Raw genomic sequence first — 16,575 nt, 5'->3', positions numbered from 1 at the left:
TATGAAAGTCTCCATAAACTTTCATTGACATAGTTCCCTCTTGCTGTAAAATTACTTACCGCAACTGTGTACACCATAGTGTAAAAGGACCCTTGACATAGAAAATCACAAGTTCAGTGCCTTGGAAAGTGTTTGCTCTGTTGCCAGTTAGCCAGTAAGGTCAGACAGCTGTTTTAGGATTACAAGTCATGTGGGAGCAGTGGCATCCCTACCATGGGGCGGCCAGGAGCGCTCCGCTCCGGGTGTCAGCTCCAGGGGGGGTGTCATCAAGGCCTCCCCAGAAGCCTTGATGACACAGGAGGGGAAGCAGCGCTGAAGGAGGGGTGGCAGCGTCGGCGGGGAGGGGGGAAATACCCCCCCACATCTCCCTCACCTGGGTCCCCTCCTTCGGCGCTTCCCCTCCACGGGCGCCGGCAACGGGCACTGACATGGCGGCTGATAGCCGCCCTCAGTTTACCCGAGCAGGGCTACGGGAAGATGGCCGCCGAAGCCCGCACTGGAGACAAAAATAGACGGCAAGATGGCCGCCGACGCCATCTTGCCGTCTATTTTTGTCTCCAGTGTGGGCTTCGGCGGCCATCTTCCCGTAGCCCTGCACTGATGACGCAGCAGGAGACGGCGCGGGACATTCAAGAGGAGCTGCGGAGGCTGCCTGGGACTCGGAAGAGAGGTTTCATCTGCAGGTAAGGTTTTTTTCTTTTACAGGTGCACCGGCCCGGCCACCCACCGCTGCTGCCCACCTACCCACCGCTGCTGCCCACCTACCCACCACTGCTGCCCACCACCTACCCACCACTGCTGCCCACCTACCCACCAGGCTACCCACCACTACTGCCCACCTACCCACCACTGCTGCCCACCTACCCACCACTGCTGCCCACCTACCCACCGCTGCTGCCCACCTACCCACCACTGCTGCCCACCACCTACCCACCACTGCTGCCCGCCTACCCACCAGGCTACCCACCACTACTGCCCACCTACCCACCACTGCTGCCCACCTACCCACCGCTGCTGCCCACCTACCACCACTGCTGCCCACCTACCCACCACTGCTGCCCACCTACCCACCACTGCTGCCCACCTACCCACCAGGCTACCCACCACTGCTGCCCACCTACCCACCACTGCTGCCCACCTACCCACCAGGCTACCCAGCAGGCTACCCACCGCTGCTGCCCACCTGCCCACCGCTGCTGCCCACCTACCCACCACTGCTAGCAGGCTACCCACCACTGCTGCCCACCTACCCACCGCTGCTGCCCACCTACCCACCGCTGCTGCCCATCTACCCACCGCTGCTGCCCACCTACCCACCACTGCTACCCACCTACCCAGCAGGCTACCCACCACTGCTGCCCACCTACCCACCACTGCTGCCCACCTACCCACCACTGCTGCCCACCTACCCACCAGGCTACCCAGCAGGCTGCCCACCTACCCACCACTGCTGCCTACCTACCCACCAGCCTACCCAGCAGGCTACCCACCACTGCTGCCCACCTACCCACCACTGCTGCCCACCTACCCACCGCTGCTGCCCACCTACCCACCGCTGCTGCCCACCTACCCACCACTGCTGCCCACCTACCCACCGCTGCTGCCCACCTACCCACCAGGCTACCCACCACTGCTGCCCACCTACCCACCACTGCTGCCCACCTACCCACCAGGCTACCCAGCAGGCTGCCCACCTACCCACCAGGCTACCCACCACTGCTGCCCACCTACCCACCACTGCTGCCCACCTACCCACCACTGCTACCCAGCAGGCTGCCCACCTACCCACCAGGCTACCCAGCAGGCTGCCCACCTACCCACCACTGCTGCCCACCTACCCACCACTGCTACCCAGCAGGCTGCCCACCTACCCACCAGGCTACCCAGCAGGCTGGCCACCTACCCACCACTGCTGCCCCCCTACCCACCATGCTACCCACCTACCCACCACTGCTGCCCACCTACCCACCAGGCTACCCAGCAGGCTACCCACCACTGCTGCCCCCCTACCCACCACTGCTACCCAGCAGGCTGCCCACCTACCCACTAGGCAATCAGGCTGCTCACCCTTCACCACCTACCCACCAGGCTATCAGCTTGCCAACACTCAAATCTGCTACCGATATTGTGTATTTTGTGGTCAGATCTGCTACCGACATTGTGTATTTTGTGGTCAGTTTAACTACCGTCATTATGTATTTTGTGGTCAGTTTAACTACCGTCGTGTATTTTGTGGTCAGTTTAACTACCGTCATTGTGTATTTTGTGGTCAGTTTAACTACTGATATTGTGTATTTTGTGGTCAAATCTGGTGCTGACATTGTGTATGTTCTGGTCAAATCTACCGCAAGATTGAATGATTTTTTTCTGGTCAAATCTGCCGACATGATTGAATGTATTTTCTTGTGAAATCTGCTCACATAACGTGTAATGTCTGGTGAAATGTTCTCGCATTACGTGTATTTTATGTTGAAAGCTTCTGACATTTTGTGTATTTTCTGGAGAAAAGCTGCGCAATGATGTGAATTTTCTGGAGAAAGGTTGACTAAAACTTGGGTGCACTTTTAAATTAGCTCCGCCCCATCCGGTCATAGCCACGCGCATTTTTTCGCCGCGGCGCGCTTCGCGCGCCACAGGTGGTGTACCGGGGGGGGGGGTGTCTTTCAATACCTAGCACCGGGTGTCAAATGCCCTAGGTACGCCACTGTGTGGGAGTGCTACTACGAGTGGATGTGAGATAAATCACACACTAGTTTAATGAATCGAGCAGCCAGTAAAGTACGGTGTATAATGCTAATGAGCAAGTTACCACAGCTTATGTGGATGCTATTAAATCTACCCCATTGTAGCTGCTGTAGAGGGTGGCAGTTACTGGGATTGCTGTTCCACTAAAATGCTGTAATCTTCCAGTTGCTCAGAGATTAGATCTTAAAGTGTAACTGTCGGGCATAAAATCAAAAATCAATTTTTTATTTTTATCTGGTAAACAAGTAATAAGGATGCTAACCAGGCAATCCAAAAGTGAAAATCCCTATTACTTTTCTTGTTTATAAATGATCATTCCCCAGTTTCCCTGACTCTTATTTGGTAGGTTGCCGCACAAAGGAAGTTGCAGGGTATGTTGGGTTGTCTTTTTTTGCTTCTTTATTTCCCCTCAGACTTAACTAATGTACAGAAGCCAAAAAGGACAACCCAGCATGCCCTGCAACTTCCTTTTTGCGGCAACATACCAAATAAGAATCAAGTAAACTGGGGAATGATCATTTATAAACAAGAAAAGTAATAGAGATTTTAACTTTTGGATTGCCTGATTAGCATCCTTATTACTTGTTTAACAGATAAAAATAAAGAATTGATTTTTTATTTTATGCCCGACAGTTACACTTTAAATGAAAGAACTTTACCAACTTGGCAACTCCATTTTAATATGCAAGGATTGATGAGATTTTCACACAGATAAAAAGAAATAAACAACTAAATACCGACAAGCACAGTATTCTGTCTTTAAGGTGAATGCTATATTTTACCATAAGGACACTTCAGTAATTCAAAGAAGTGCCACTTAACAATTACGTTTAAGGATCCACTTACATTACGCTTCTTCTAATTACTTGGTAATTATTGGTAGATTTTTAAGTTCAGATGAAGAATAAAATGAAAAACCTACCAGTGGTAATATTGTGTATCCTTGAAATCATTGATTCGTGTAACTATTCTGAGAGGTTCTGTAAGTGATATTAAAAAAAAAGATACTATGCATTAGTAAAGTAGAATTTCTACCATTTTTACTTGAGATGTTTGTGGTTAAATTCTAAAATGCATTTAAATGAGAGCATGTGCTTAACTTATGTTTTACTTTATAATGATCCACATTACCCTACTGATTGTAACTGAAAGCTGCAAGTAAAAAAGCTGCAAGTAAAAATTAGGTCATAATTATGGGCGACTTCAACTTTCCAGACATTGACTGGAGTATTGAGGCTACCCATTCTGGTAAAAGCAGCAGATTTCTGGCAGCACTACAGGACAATTACTTGACTCAAATGGTAACGGAACCAACTAGGGGGAATGCGTTACTGGATCTGATCATTTCTAATAGACCAGATAATGTATCAAATGTGCAGGTTCAAGAACATTTGGGAAATAGTGATCACAACATGATAACGTTTGATCTGGTGACTGATAGGCCACGGGGCAGCGGGACCACTAAAACTATGAATTTTAGAAAAGCAAAGTTCAATCAAATTAGGCAGGCACTAAGTTTGGTGAACTGGGATAATGTACTACAAGGGGAAGACACTGAAGGGAAATGGCAAGCTTTTAAACTTATACTCAATCAATATTGTAGTATGTATATCCCATATGGAAACAAAATATCTAGGAATAAAAAAAGGCCTCTATGGATGAATAGAAAGGTTGAAGATAAAATGGAGAGGAAAAATAATGCCTATAAGGTCTTAAAACAGGAGGGGACCGAGGCTGCACTAAGCAATTATAAGGAGTGCAATAAAAATTGTAAAAAAGAAATTAGGCAGGCAAAGATTGAAGCTGAAAAACAAATCGCTAAGGATATCAAATCTAACCCAAAAAAGTTTTACAAGTACATTAACTCTAAAAAAAGAAAGGTTGACTGTATAGGACTCCTAAAGGATGAGGGGGGTAACTCAATGGTGGATGACCAAGGTAAGGCAGAGTTATTAAATGCTTCTGTCTTCACAAAAGAAACAGCACTGTTGCAAACTACAGAGGCGGAAGAGTCTCAATCTTCTAACTGTAATATTAAATACTTAACACAGGAAGAAGTGAAGGCAAGACTAAATAAATTAAAAATAGACAAGGCACCTGGCCCGGATGGCATGCATCCTCGGGTCCTAAGGGAATTAAGTTCAGTTATACAGTAGATAAACCCCTTTATCTCATCTTTTGTGACTCTCTTGCAACTGGCAGAGTCCCAGTGGATTGGCGTACAGCCCACGTTTTCCCATTATTTAAGAAGGGCAAAAAATCAGATCCAGGAAATTATATTTATTTATTTGAGGGGTTACTAAGAGATACTATACATGACTTCATAGTAGAAAATAATCTTATTTCTCAGCATCAACATGGGTTTACTAAAGACAGGTCCTGTTTGACTAACATGCTCAGCTTTTATGAGGTAGTGAATGCTAATATGGATATTGGGAATGCTGTAGATGTGATATACTTGGACTTTGCAAAGGCCTCCGACACTGTTCCCCACAAAAGTCTGGTGCAAAAGTTGAGGATGCAAGGACTGGGGAAGAGTCTGTGTTCATGGATAGGGAACTGGCTAATGGACAGAAAACAAAGAGTTGTGGTCAATGGATCGTACTCAAAATGGGAGACTGTTAGCAGTGGGGGCCCACAGGGGTCTGTTCTGGGTCCAGTGCTCTTCAATTTATTTATTAATGACCTAGTAGATGCAGTAGTGAGCAATGTTGCTATTTTTGCAGATGATACAAAATTGTGCAGAATCATCAACTCTCGGGAAGATAGTTTCATATTGCAACAGGATCTGGATAGGATGGCTATATGGGCACATACATGGCAGATGAAATTCAATGTTGACAAATGTAAAGTCATGCATTTTGGACGTACTAATGGTCTAGCACCATACAAAATAAATGGGATACAGTTGGGGACATCAAACTTGGAGAAGGACTTAGGAGTACTCATTGACAACAAGTTAAATAATCGTACTCAATGCCAAGCAGCTGCAGCTAAAGCTAACAAAATTTTGGGATGCATTCAAACGGAAATAAAAACTCGAGATGCTAGCATAATATTGCCCCTGTTTAACTCTCTATTAAGGCCACATCTGGAATATGGAATTCAGTTCTGGGCACCACATTACAAAAAAGATATAGCAGTTTTAGAGCATGTGCAGAGACGAGCAACAAAATTGATACGTGGGATGGAAGGTCTCACTTATCAAGAAAGGTTAGATAAACTGGGTTTATTTAGTCTAGAGAAAAGACGCCTTAGAGGGGATCTAATTAACATGTATAAATACATCAGAGGGCAATATAATAGCTTGGCAGATGAGCTTTTTGTCCCTAGGCCTCTTCAAAGGACTAGAGGACATGATCTGTGCATGGAGGAAAAACGTTTTAGCCATTTATTTAGGAAAGGGTTCTTTACAGTAAGAGTGATTAAAGGGAACCTTAACTGGTGGGGGAAAAAATCACTTACCTGGGGGCTTTCCTGAGCCTCCTGCAGCCGTCCTGTGCCCGCGCCGGTCCTTCGGTGCCCTCTGTTCTCCCTCCGCGGCTAAGTTTCGTTTTCGGACGACTGCCAGTCGTCCTCGGGCAAAGCGTCCTCTTCTTCCGCATTCTCCGTCGTAAAGAGCCATAAAGCGCGTCCGCATATTTTGAGGGTAGGGAGGGGACCCTTGAACTGCCTCTATTCCAAATTGCGGACCCCAAGTCTTGCTGGTTCCTGAGTTACGGTATGTTGGCACTATCTTGTGAACCAGGGGGGCTGGGGGCTGTAATTTGGCACATAGGTAGTTCAAGGGTCCCTTCTCTATCCTCAAAACTTGGAGTGTGTATGAACTATGAGTGTTGAGATATCCAGCCTTTAATATCAGCATATGCACACAAGGAATGAGCTGCATGTGATGTCATTACCCGCAAGGCTGTACATCAGTTGGCCGAATTTTAATCAGGCCTACTCTGTGGGAGAGGTTTCACCTTTTCAGCTAGATTTCCATTGGCTGCAGGACTTTTCCCCTCTAAGACCTGGGTTTTTTTCACACCTGCCATCAGCTTCACACTGGTGGTGAGTTCATTTCCACCTTACAGTTCCTCTTTAAGGTTTCTCTCTCTCTCTCTCTCTCTTCCTCTCTCTCTCTCTCTCGTTACAAATGATGTACTGTTGGAATTAGCGGAAACACTTTCATGGTGTTTTCTCATTTTATATCGTAGTGTTTAGATTAGTTTAGACAATGTCTATCACTGGGTTCCTCCTCCATCATTTCTTTTCATCCAAATAGAAGTCACCAGAAAACCGCTCACACTTCCCTGGGATAGTGCTGGAACCAGGATAGGCCAACCCAATAAGATAGAAGTAAAGAAAGGGTGTCCGCACGATATTCCTTGCATCAAGTTCCTTTATTATGGACGTATCCACACCAAATCACACATCATGTAGCTGACATGTTTCGAACCAAACGGTTCTTACTCATAGCTAAAAGTTAATGACACCAGACACTATATATACCATCCTCCTGTGGAGGGGGAGGTCCCACAATTAGAGACACTCCCCTAAGCACCACATCCAGGAAGGGATATTCACATTCCAAAGAGAAACAACTCTTAATAATATATCTCATGCGAAATGTCTGTACTCTGTCAAATTTTATTTAAAAATATGTAGAAAAAGTTCCTAAAGTAAAATAAATAAAATCAGATAGTGAGAAAGCAAGAAAAACAAATACACAGGAGCAACTCCCCACTAAGTTATTAATGCTAAGTCCCAACGGGAATTAAAATCCTTTGGAAGTCTCATTCCCAGTCTGAAGATCCATAAAGCCTCTCGGCTGGTAAGTCGTTTAACTAAGTCACCCCCTCTCTGGGCTGGGAGAATCCTTTCCAGACCATGAAAAGAGAAAGAAGCCATATTTCCACCATGGACCTGGCGAAAGTGCTTCGCTACATTAGAAATGTTGGTGCTGAGCCAGCCTGGGCCGCAATAGTGTTCACCAATTCTGGCACGTAAGGATCTAGTAGTGCACTCCACATATTGTAGGGAACACTCCGTGCACGTGATGAGATATATCACATAAGGCGTGCCACAATTGATGAATTATTTAATAGGGAACCTATGTCCATTTGAGGTTGATATTGCCTCCCGTGTTCGCTTATGTACAGTTGTTCTTTCCCTTGGCCTCTGAGGAAGCTTTGTTTTTAAGCGAAACAGCTGTCAGGCCTCCCTCACCCCCACTGTTCACCCTGATGTGTCTCCCCACCGTGGATTAAAGATATATATTTTTTGCAAGCACAGTGCCTCTATTTTTCTCTTTGCTACCGTTCGCTTATGTACACTACAATAGTGGCATGTTCTCACCCCGCATTTATACAAGCCAGTCAGACTGAGCCAGGTTGAGGATCTAGGACTAGACTCAAACAGGCTAGGCGAGAGGGATTGGGCCAAAGTGGGCGCGCGCCTACTAGCAAAACGTACTCCCTGTTGTAAGATGCCCCGCAAATCCTCATCCCCTTTTAACACAGGAAGATACTTTCTCAAAATGGAAACTATCCTGTTAAATTCCACACTGTAGGTGGTAACAAAAGTGGGCCTTGAATCTGTATTATTTTTTCCTCCAATTATTGTCAGTAGATGATCCTTAATTTTTTGATTGGCTCTAGTTTTTCCTTTGTTGATCATCCACCCAGGATAACCTCTATCCAAGAGTCTATTCTCCACCCTCTTAAATTTTTCCCCGAGCCACGACTCCTCCGAACAATTACGTCGCGCCCTGATAAATTCACCCACAGGGACCGCTCAAATAGTATGCCTCGGATGGCAACTCGTGGCCGGGAGAGTGGTATTACCACTGCAGGGCTTCCTGAATGTCCTAGTGTGTACTCTCCCCTGGACAGGGTCTCCCACTAAGGTGACATCTAAGTAGTCTATTGAGCCCACCCCCCAACTATGGGTGAACTGTAAATTCAAAGAATTACTATTGAGGTCACTCACAAAGGCGGGGATATCCTCAGGGATTCCCTGCCAAACCAATAATAGGTCGTCGATGTACCTCCCGTACCACGCAACACTCCCCAGACGGCGACCCCCACCCCCAAAGATGTGGCTCTCCTCCCACCGCCCCATGTAGAGGTTGGCCAAAGAGGGATATCGTGCGAACACCCTTTCTTTATTTCTTTTCATCACTGCATGACTACACACTTAGGCCTTGTTCACATTGCGTTCCGTTCGCGTGGCTGTCAGTGTTGGGTGTTTTTGGGCACGTCTTTTTTTTTCTGATTCCGGGTGCTTGGGTGGGCGATTAGTTTTTCTGCTAAGCGGTTTTTGTAAGTGTTTTTAACGAGTGGTTTTGTAATTCACTCCCTGACCCTGACGCAAGTCAGGAAGTGAACTCTTTGACCCGGAAAAAATTAAATACAATGTATTTATTCTTAAAAACGCGAACGCAATTGCTGCACAAAGCGATTTTGTGAACGTTTTGCGTTTCTCCTATACTTTCCAATGAGGTGGAATTGCCTCAAAAATGGTCCACGCTCCACTTTGCTGCCTGCACAGAGCACGACCCGCACTGATATGAACCTTCTCATAGACTTTTATTGCACAAGCGTTCGGGGGGCCTTTTTAAAAAGCGTATGCAGGAGAAAAAATTGCGAAAATGCCTGCAGTGTGAACGAGCCCTTATTTTTGTCTAGCACTGCATGTTTCCTCACACAGAGCTGTCTATCACTGAAAAACTCCCCTTACTTAGTCTTGTCTATCACTGCATGACTCCTCACTCATTCCTGTCTATCAATCCTCACACAGTCCTGACTATCTCTGCACAACTCTTCATTCAGTTCTGTCTATCACTGTATAACTCCCCTTGCTAAGAGCACTGCACAAAAACTGATCCATCAAACAGATCAGTTTTTATTGGGCATCAGTTTTTCATCTGTGACTTTCATTTTGTTAGCAATCGATTAATTTGATCTGGAATTATCGCAGACTCCCTATCTTTGCAGTTCATTCAGCAGAATGGAACGGTTCGCATTCGTTTAGATATGTTATGTTCCGGAAACACACCATTTTTTGTGACAGTGTGAACCGGCCCTTAGTCCTGTCTATCAAATCCTCACTCAGTTTTGTCAATCAGTGCATGACTCCTCACTCAGTCCTATCTGTGCATGACCCCTCACTTGGTTCTGCCTGTCACTGCATGACTCCTCACTTGGTTCTGCCTGTCACTGCATGACTCCTCACTTGGTTCTGCCTGTCACTGCATGACTCCTCACTTGGTTCTGCCTGTCACTGCATGACCCCTCACTTGGTTCTGCCTGTCACTGCATGACTCCTCACTTGGTTCTGCCTGTCACTGCATGACTCCTCACTTGGTTCTGGATATCACTGCATGACTCCTCACTTTGTTCTGCCTATCACTGCATGACTCCTCACTTGGTTCTGCCTGTCACTGCATGACCCCTCACTTGGTTCTGCCTATCACTGCATGACTCCTCACTTGGTTCTGCCTATTACTGCATGACTCTTCACTTGGTTCTGCCTGCCACTGCATGACCCCTCACTTGGTCCTGCCTATCACTAGATGACTCCTCACTTGGTTTTGCCTATCACTGCATGACTTCTCACTTGGTTCTGCCTGTCACTGCATGACCCCTCACTTGGTTCTGCCTATCACTAGATGACTCCTCACTTAGTTCTGCCTATCACTGCATGACTGTTCTGCCTATCACTGCATGACTCCTCACTTGGTTCTGCCTATCACTGCATGACTCCTCACTTGGTTCTGCCTATCACTGCATGACTCCTCACTTGGTACTGCATGACTCCTCACTTGGTTCTGCCTATCACTGCATGACTTCTCACTTGGTTCTGCCTGTCACTGCATGACTCCTCACTTGGTTCTGCCTATCACTGCATGACTCCTCACTTGGTACTGCATGACTCCTCACTTGGTTCTGCCTATCACTGCATGACCCCTCACTTGGTTCTGCCTATCACTGCATGACTCCTCACTTGGTTCTGCCTATCACTGCATGACTCCTCACTTGGTTCTGCCTATCACTGCATGACTCCTCACTTGGTTCTGCCTATCACTGCATGACTCCTCACTTGGTTCTGCATATCACTGCATGACTCCTCACTCGGTTCTGCCTATCACTGCATGACTCCTCACTCGGTTCTGCCTATCACTGCATGACTCCTCACTTGGTACTGCATGACTCCTCACTTGGTTCTGCCTATCACTGCATGACTTCTCACTTGGTTCTGCCTGTCACTGCATGACTCCTCACTTGGTTCTGTCTATCACTGCATGACTCCTCACTTGGTACTGCATGACTCCTCACTCGGTTCTGCCTATCACTGCATGACTCCTCACTTGGTTCTGCCTATCACTGCATGACTTCTCACTTGGTTCTGCCTGTCACTGCATGACTCCTCACTTGGTTCTGCCTATCACTGCATGACTCCTCACTTGGTTCTGCCTATCACTGCATGACTCCTCACTTGGTTCTGCCTATCACTGCATGACTCCTCACTTGGTTCTGCCTATCACTGCATGACTCCTCACTCGGTTCTGCCCATCACTGCATGACTCCTCACTTGGTTCTGCCTATCACTGCATGACTCCTCACTTGGTTCTGCCTATCACTGCATGACTCCTCACTTGGTTCTGCCTGTCACTGCATGACTCCTCACTTGGTTCTGCCTATCACTGCATGACTCCTCACTTGGTTCTGCCTATCACTGCATGACTCCTCACTTGGTTCTGCCTATTACTGCATGACTCCTCACTTGGTTCTGCCTATCACTGCATGACTTCTCACTTGGTTCTGCCTGTCACTGCATGACTCCTCACTTGGTTCTGCCTATCACTGCATGACTCCTCACTTGGTACTGCATGACTCCTCACTTGGTTCTGCCTATCACTGCATGACCCCTCACTTGGTTCTGCCTATCACTGCATGACTCCTCACTTGGTTCTGCCTATCACTGCATGACTCCTCACTTGGTTCTGCCTATCACTGCATGACTCCTCACTTGGTTCTGCCTATCACTGCATGACTCCTCACTTGGTTCTGCCTATCACTGCATGACTCCTCACTCGGTTCTGCCTATCACTGCATGACTCCTCACTCGGTTCTGCCTATCACTGCATGACTCCTCACTTGGTACTGCATGACTCCTCACTTGGTTCTGCCTATCACTGCATGACTTCTCACTTGGTTCTGCCTGTCACTGCATGACTCCTCACTTGGTTCTGCCTATCACTGCATGACTCCTCACTTGGTACTGCATGACTCCTCACTCGGTTCTGCCTATCACTGCATGACTCCTCACTTGGTTCTGCCTATCACTGCATGACTTCTCACTTGGTTCTGCCTGTCACTGCATGACTCCTCACTTGGTTCTGCCTATCACTGCATGACTCCTCACTTGGTTCTGCCTATCACTGCATGACTCCTCACTTGGTTCTGCCTATCACTGCATGACTCCTCACTCGGTTCTGCCCATCACTGCATGACTCCTCACTTGGTTCTGCCTATGACTGCATGACTCCTCACTTGGTTCTGCCTATCACTGCATGACTCCTCACTTGGTTCTGCCTGTCACTGCATGACTCCTCACTTGGTTCTGCCTATCACTGCATGACTCCTCACTTGGTTCTGCCTATCACTGCATGACTCCTCACTTGGTTCTGCCTATCACTGCATGACTCCTCACTTGGTTCTGCCTATCACTGCATGACTCCTCACTCGGTTCTGCCTATTACTGCATGACTCCTCACTTGGTTCTGCCTATCACTGCATGACTCCTCACTCGGTTCTGCCTATCACTGCATGACTCCTCACTTGGTTCTGCCTATCACTGCATGACTCCCCACTTGGTTCTGCCTATCACTGCATGACTCCTCACTTGGTTTTGTCTATCACTGCATGACTCCTCACTCGGTTCTGCCTATCACTGCATGACTCCCCACTTGGTTCTGCCTGTCACTGCATGACTCCTCGCTTGGTTCTGCCTATCACTGCATGACTCCCCACTTGGTTCTGCCTGTCACTGCATGACTCCTCGCTTGGTTCTGCCTATCACTGCATGACTCCTCACTCGGTTCTGCCTATCACTGCATGACTCCCCACTTGGTTCTGCCTGTCACTGCATGACTCCTCGCTTGGTTCTGCCTATCACTGCATGACTCCTCACTCGGTTCTGCCTATCACTGCATGACTCCTCACTCGGTTCTGCCTATCACTGCATGACTCCTCACTTGGTTCTGCCTATCACTGCATGACTCCCCACTTGGTTCTGCCTATCACTGCATGACTCCTCACTTGGTTCTGGCTATCACTGCATGACTCCTCACTTGGTTTTGTCTATCAATGCATGACTCCTCACTTGGTTCTGCCTATCACTAGATGACTCCTCACTTGGTTCTGCTTATCATGGCTCATCACTTGCTATTGTCTATCACTGCATAACTCCTCATTTAGTCCTGCAGCTCATTGCTGTCAGCCTACATTTACTGTACTTGTGTTGTTGGTTAAAACCTTAAAATAAAGATTGTTTTAGAGTTGGGGACATGCCCTTTCTCCCCTTTAAGTATTAAGATTATAGTTTTCTTTATTTTGTCATATTTTTCTTCTTTTTTTTTTTTTTTTTTGTAATTTTTAAAGTGTTCGAATTATTTTTGCTAGTAGGTTTATGGCTTAGGTGATGACATTAAGTGGCTTGGAGTACATTTATGCAAGTTAAAGCGGTTTAAAACTCTGACAAATTTTTCATCAAAAATGTGGTTTCCTACTTTTTATAACCCATACAATTATCATATTTGCTTTTGTGCACAAGTATTATTATTCATTTAGACATTATAACTTCCCAAAGTTCAGTTAATTTATTTTTAAAGCTGCTGGTGCATTTTATTAATAACTGTTGTAATTCTGTTGTAAATGCAGCCAGCAGTGATTTCTGACCTGTGTTTCCCCCCAGGACTCATCAGCTGAAGTCCTGCACAGCCAGAGAATGTTTACATAAATGTATCAAATAAAGAATGTGTACACAAGATAAGCTTAACAGCAGTTCAGATGGGTTCTCCCTGCAAAAGAAAGAGTCAGCCCTGTGATGTAACCCTTTGAATGCTGTTTTACTAAGAAAAAACATTGTGTATTTATATGCTGTAAATAATCTTTTAGAGCAAAGAAGAAATTCTGGGTTATATTCTGCTTTAAAACTGTTGGATACAAATTATTTATATTTAATGCTAACCATGAATACTGGTTTGTTTTTTTTTTGTTTTTTTTCTGTATTTCATTTTGGTGAATTAACCATTTATAAGTAATTGACCCGGTGCTCTTCTGGCCGACTATGCTGTGCAAGGGAGCTCCCTGCAGCTTGTTTTACCCTGGGTCTCCCTGGATCGAGCTGATGTGGTTGGTTTAGTCTGGGTGCCAGTTTCTGGATCTGTGTGGCTCCATGACATCCTGCTTGGCCCCAGGGTGCTCTCCTTCTTGCCCCTGGTGGTGCATATCCCCAATTTGGACTTCCCGCTTGAGTTTGCCAGTTTGTGTTTTTCCATGGCCACTGGGCTCCAGTTAACCTGGGGCTAGGGTGGGCATGCGTGCGGTTCCATTTATACAGCTAAGCTCAGCATGGGGAAGCACATGGAGCATTCTGGCCTTGACAATCTCAGTGTCTTACCAAAGAAACCAGTAGGTCTTTTGTTGCTCAAGCACCTAACTCCACAGTGACTGCCCAGAACTGACCACCATCACTGGCAGCCAATACTGACACTTTAAGTATCCAAAGCTGCTGTGTGCCTATGCACTCCATGTTTCGCCAACATCTATACAAAAACAATGGCCTGTTGACATTGCAAGTGGATATCTGCATAAGGGGTTTCCCTTTTCCTTGGTGAAACTTTCCTTCATACAAATTTAGCATATAAACCTTGCAAAGTGACTGGCTAATGGAGCAATCTGGGATACTACGATCTAAGGTTCGCTAATTCCAAATGCTGCATATGGACATCTGCATAAGGGACAAATACAATACAAATTGTACAAACCAGTTTTTTTTTTTGCTTTGGATTTATGAACGGCACTTGTCACTCTATTTGAGTTGATAAATACTAATGTTAAACTTTATGGAAAAATATTTAAAATATTTTTTTCTTGAGTATGGAGTTTAGGGTATGTGAATGTAAATTTGTATGCATGCATTACAAATTTTCAGATTTGTTTGTTGCTATTTTAGGCATAGAGCTTCCCGATTTTGAACACATATTTGGCCTGATGCACTAAACTAAAGTATGGTAAAGTTGCTGTGCGCATGAAGCGCACAGCAATTTTACTGGTACTAGCACAAGAGGAGCACCGGCCATTAACCCATTAGCGGCACATGCAATACCGTGGTATCATATGCATTGCTATGGTAACGCGTGCTCCCCCTGTGCTAGTATCGGTAAAAATGCAGTGCGCCCCCTGTGCATGGTAACTTTACTGTACTTTAGTGATTCAGTCCCAATACCTCATATTCATGTATGTAATTAAAAAAATCTTAGATGGTTTACAAATTAAATTTTAAACATTTTTAGATACTGCTCCTTTTTTTTTTTTTTAGTAATTTAATTGTTTTTGAATTGTCAGGAAATGAAAACACTAGACAAAGAGATAAGAACTTGGGATGTCTACTTGGGACTGGAGTCCACTGTTAAAAACCTTATAACGTCACTTCGAGCTGTGAACGAGCTGCAGAACCCTGCTGTACGGAAGAGACACTGGTTACAGCTGATGAGCAAGACTGGGGTATATTCACTGTAAAATGCACTTACAGCCTGAGCCCACTAACTCAGTTGTGTCCGCTTTTCGGCATCTGTAACATTGATGTGTAACTGCAAAACAGACACAATTGCGTTAGTGGGCTCAGGTCCTTGATCATTGAATGATTCTCCCCCAACTGTGCGCAAAGATTGACTTAATGTTCTGATGCAGGTGAGGTTCCTAATGAATGAAGAAACTGTTCTTGGCGATCTACTGGCCCTGCAGCTCCACAGAGTAGAGGATGAAGTAAAAAACATTGTAGACAAGGCTGTGAAAGAAATGGCAATAGAAAAGGTAAGCCTTCTGGGGTATTACTGTAAGCCTTCATTATTTGACTATAAAAGCACATGGTCAGTATTGGTCTTTTTAGATTTTTTAAACAGAACCAAATCAAAAGTAGCATTATAGAGCACTGGAATATTTATTGCAACTTATTATAATTGGGCAGGATTAATCTGGGAAGATTTTTATCGACTATCCACTTTAGCTTTATTAACCTTTTCCAATCCTGTATCAGACTAGGTCTGACATTGGCCTTTTCCAGAATAGGTCCAATGTAGGACATGGTCTGACATGGGAAAAATGGCTGCTGTGAGGTGGTGCTGTTGCCTGATAAAACCTGTCAAAACATCAGCCCCTTTGGATCGCAGTGGTGGACTAAGTTCAACACTTTTGCTGCTGGTCCCGCCACTGCGTCACATAGTTTCAATATTACATTAGTGTATTCGGTCTCACTGCTAAAGATGCAGTAGCTGCGTCTAGTCCAGCATGGTGTCACGCTATGTGGATCAAGATGGGCATCAACTGGCTCCATGATGCACCTCGCAATAGCGTTACTACACTGGGTAGTGTGCAATGGAGGAAAGCTACAGAACAGAAGTTAGTAGCTAGTGCCAGCTCCACCTCCTGCTAATGCTGGGCTGCCTCTTTGCTCTAGTGCGAGGAGGCAGGCCCCCCCCCCCGCCTCTTCCTTCTTCAGCGATGCTGGACATTGGATGCCATGAGTTACTGCACATCATTGTTCTGTATTATTAGAGCA

At 45.9% G+C, this 16,575-nt stretch overlaps 1 protein-coding gene across 1 annotated transcript in view; it reads left to right on the top strand.

Annotated features, from left to right (window-relative positions):
- The window catches only part of LOC137526159 (dynein beta chain, ciliary-like), a 116,194-nt gene that overhangs the window by 72,887 nt on the left and 26,732 nt on the right, over positions 1-16,575 (top strand). Inside the window, exons 13-14 of the mRNA XM_068247377.1 lie at positions 15,363-15,521; positions 15,708-15,830. Coding sequence (XP_068103478.1) covers positions 15,363-15,521; positions 15,708-15,830 — 282 coding nt within the window. The remainder of the gene's footprint in view (positions 1-15,362; positions 15,522-15,707; positions 15,831-16,575) is intronic.

Source organism: Hyperolius riggenbachi, chromosome 7, assembly GCF_040937935.1.
Source record: "Hyperolius riggenbachi isolate aHypRig1 chromosome 7, aHypRig1.pri, whole genome shotgun sequence".
Taxonomy (NCBI): domain Eukaryota; kingdom Metazoa; phylum Chordata; class Amphibia; order Anura; family Hyperoliidae; genus Hyperolius; species Hyperolius riggenbachi.
This window is presented reverse-complemented; position numbering and strand designations above follow the sequence as displayed.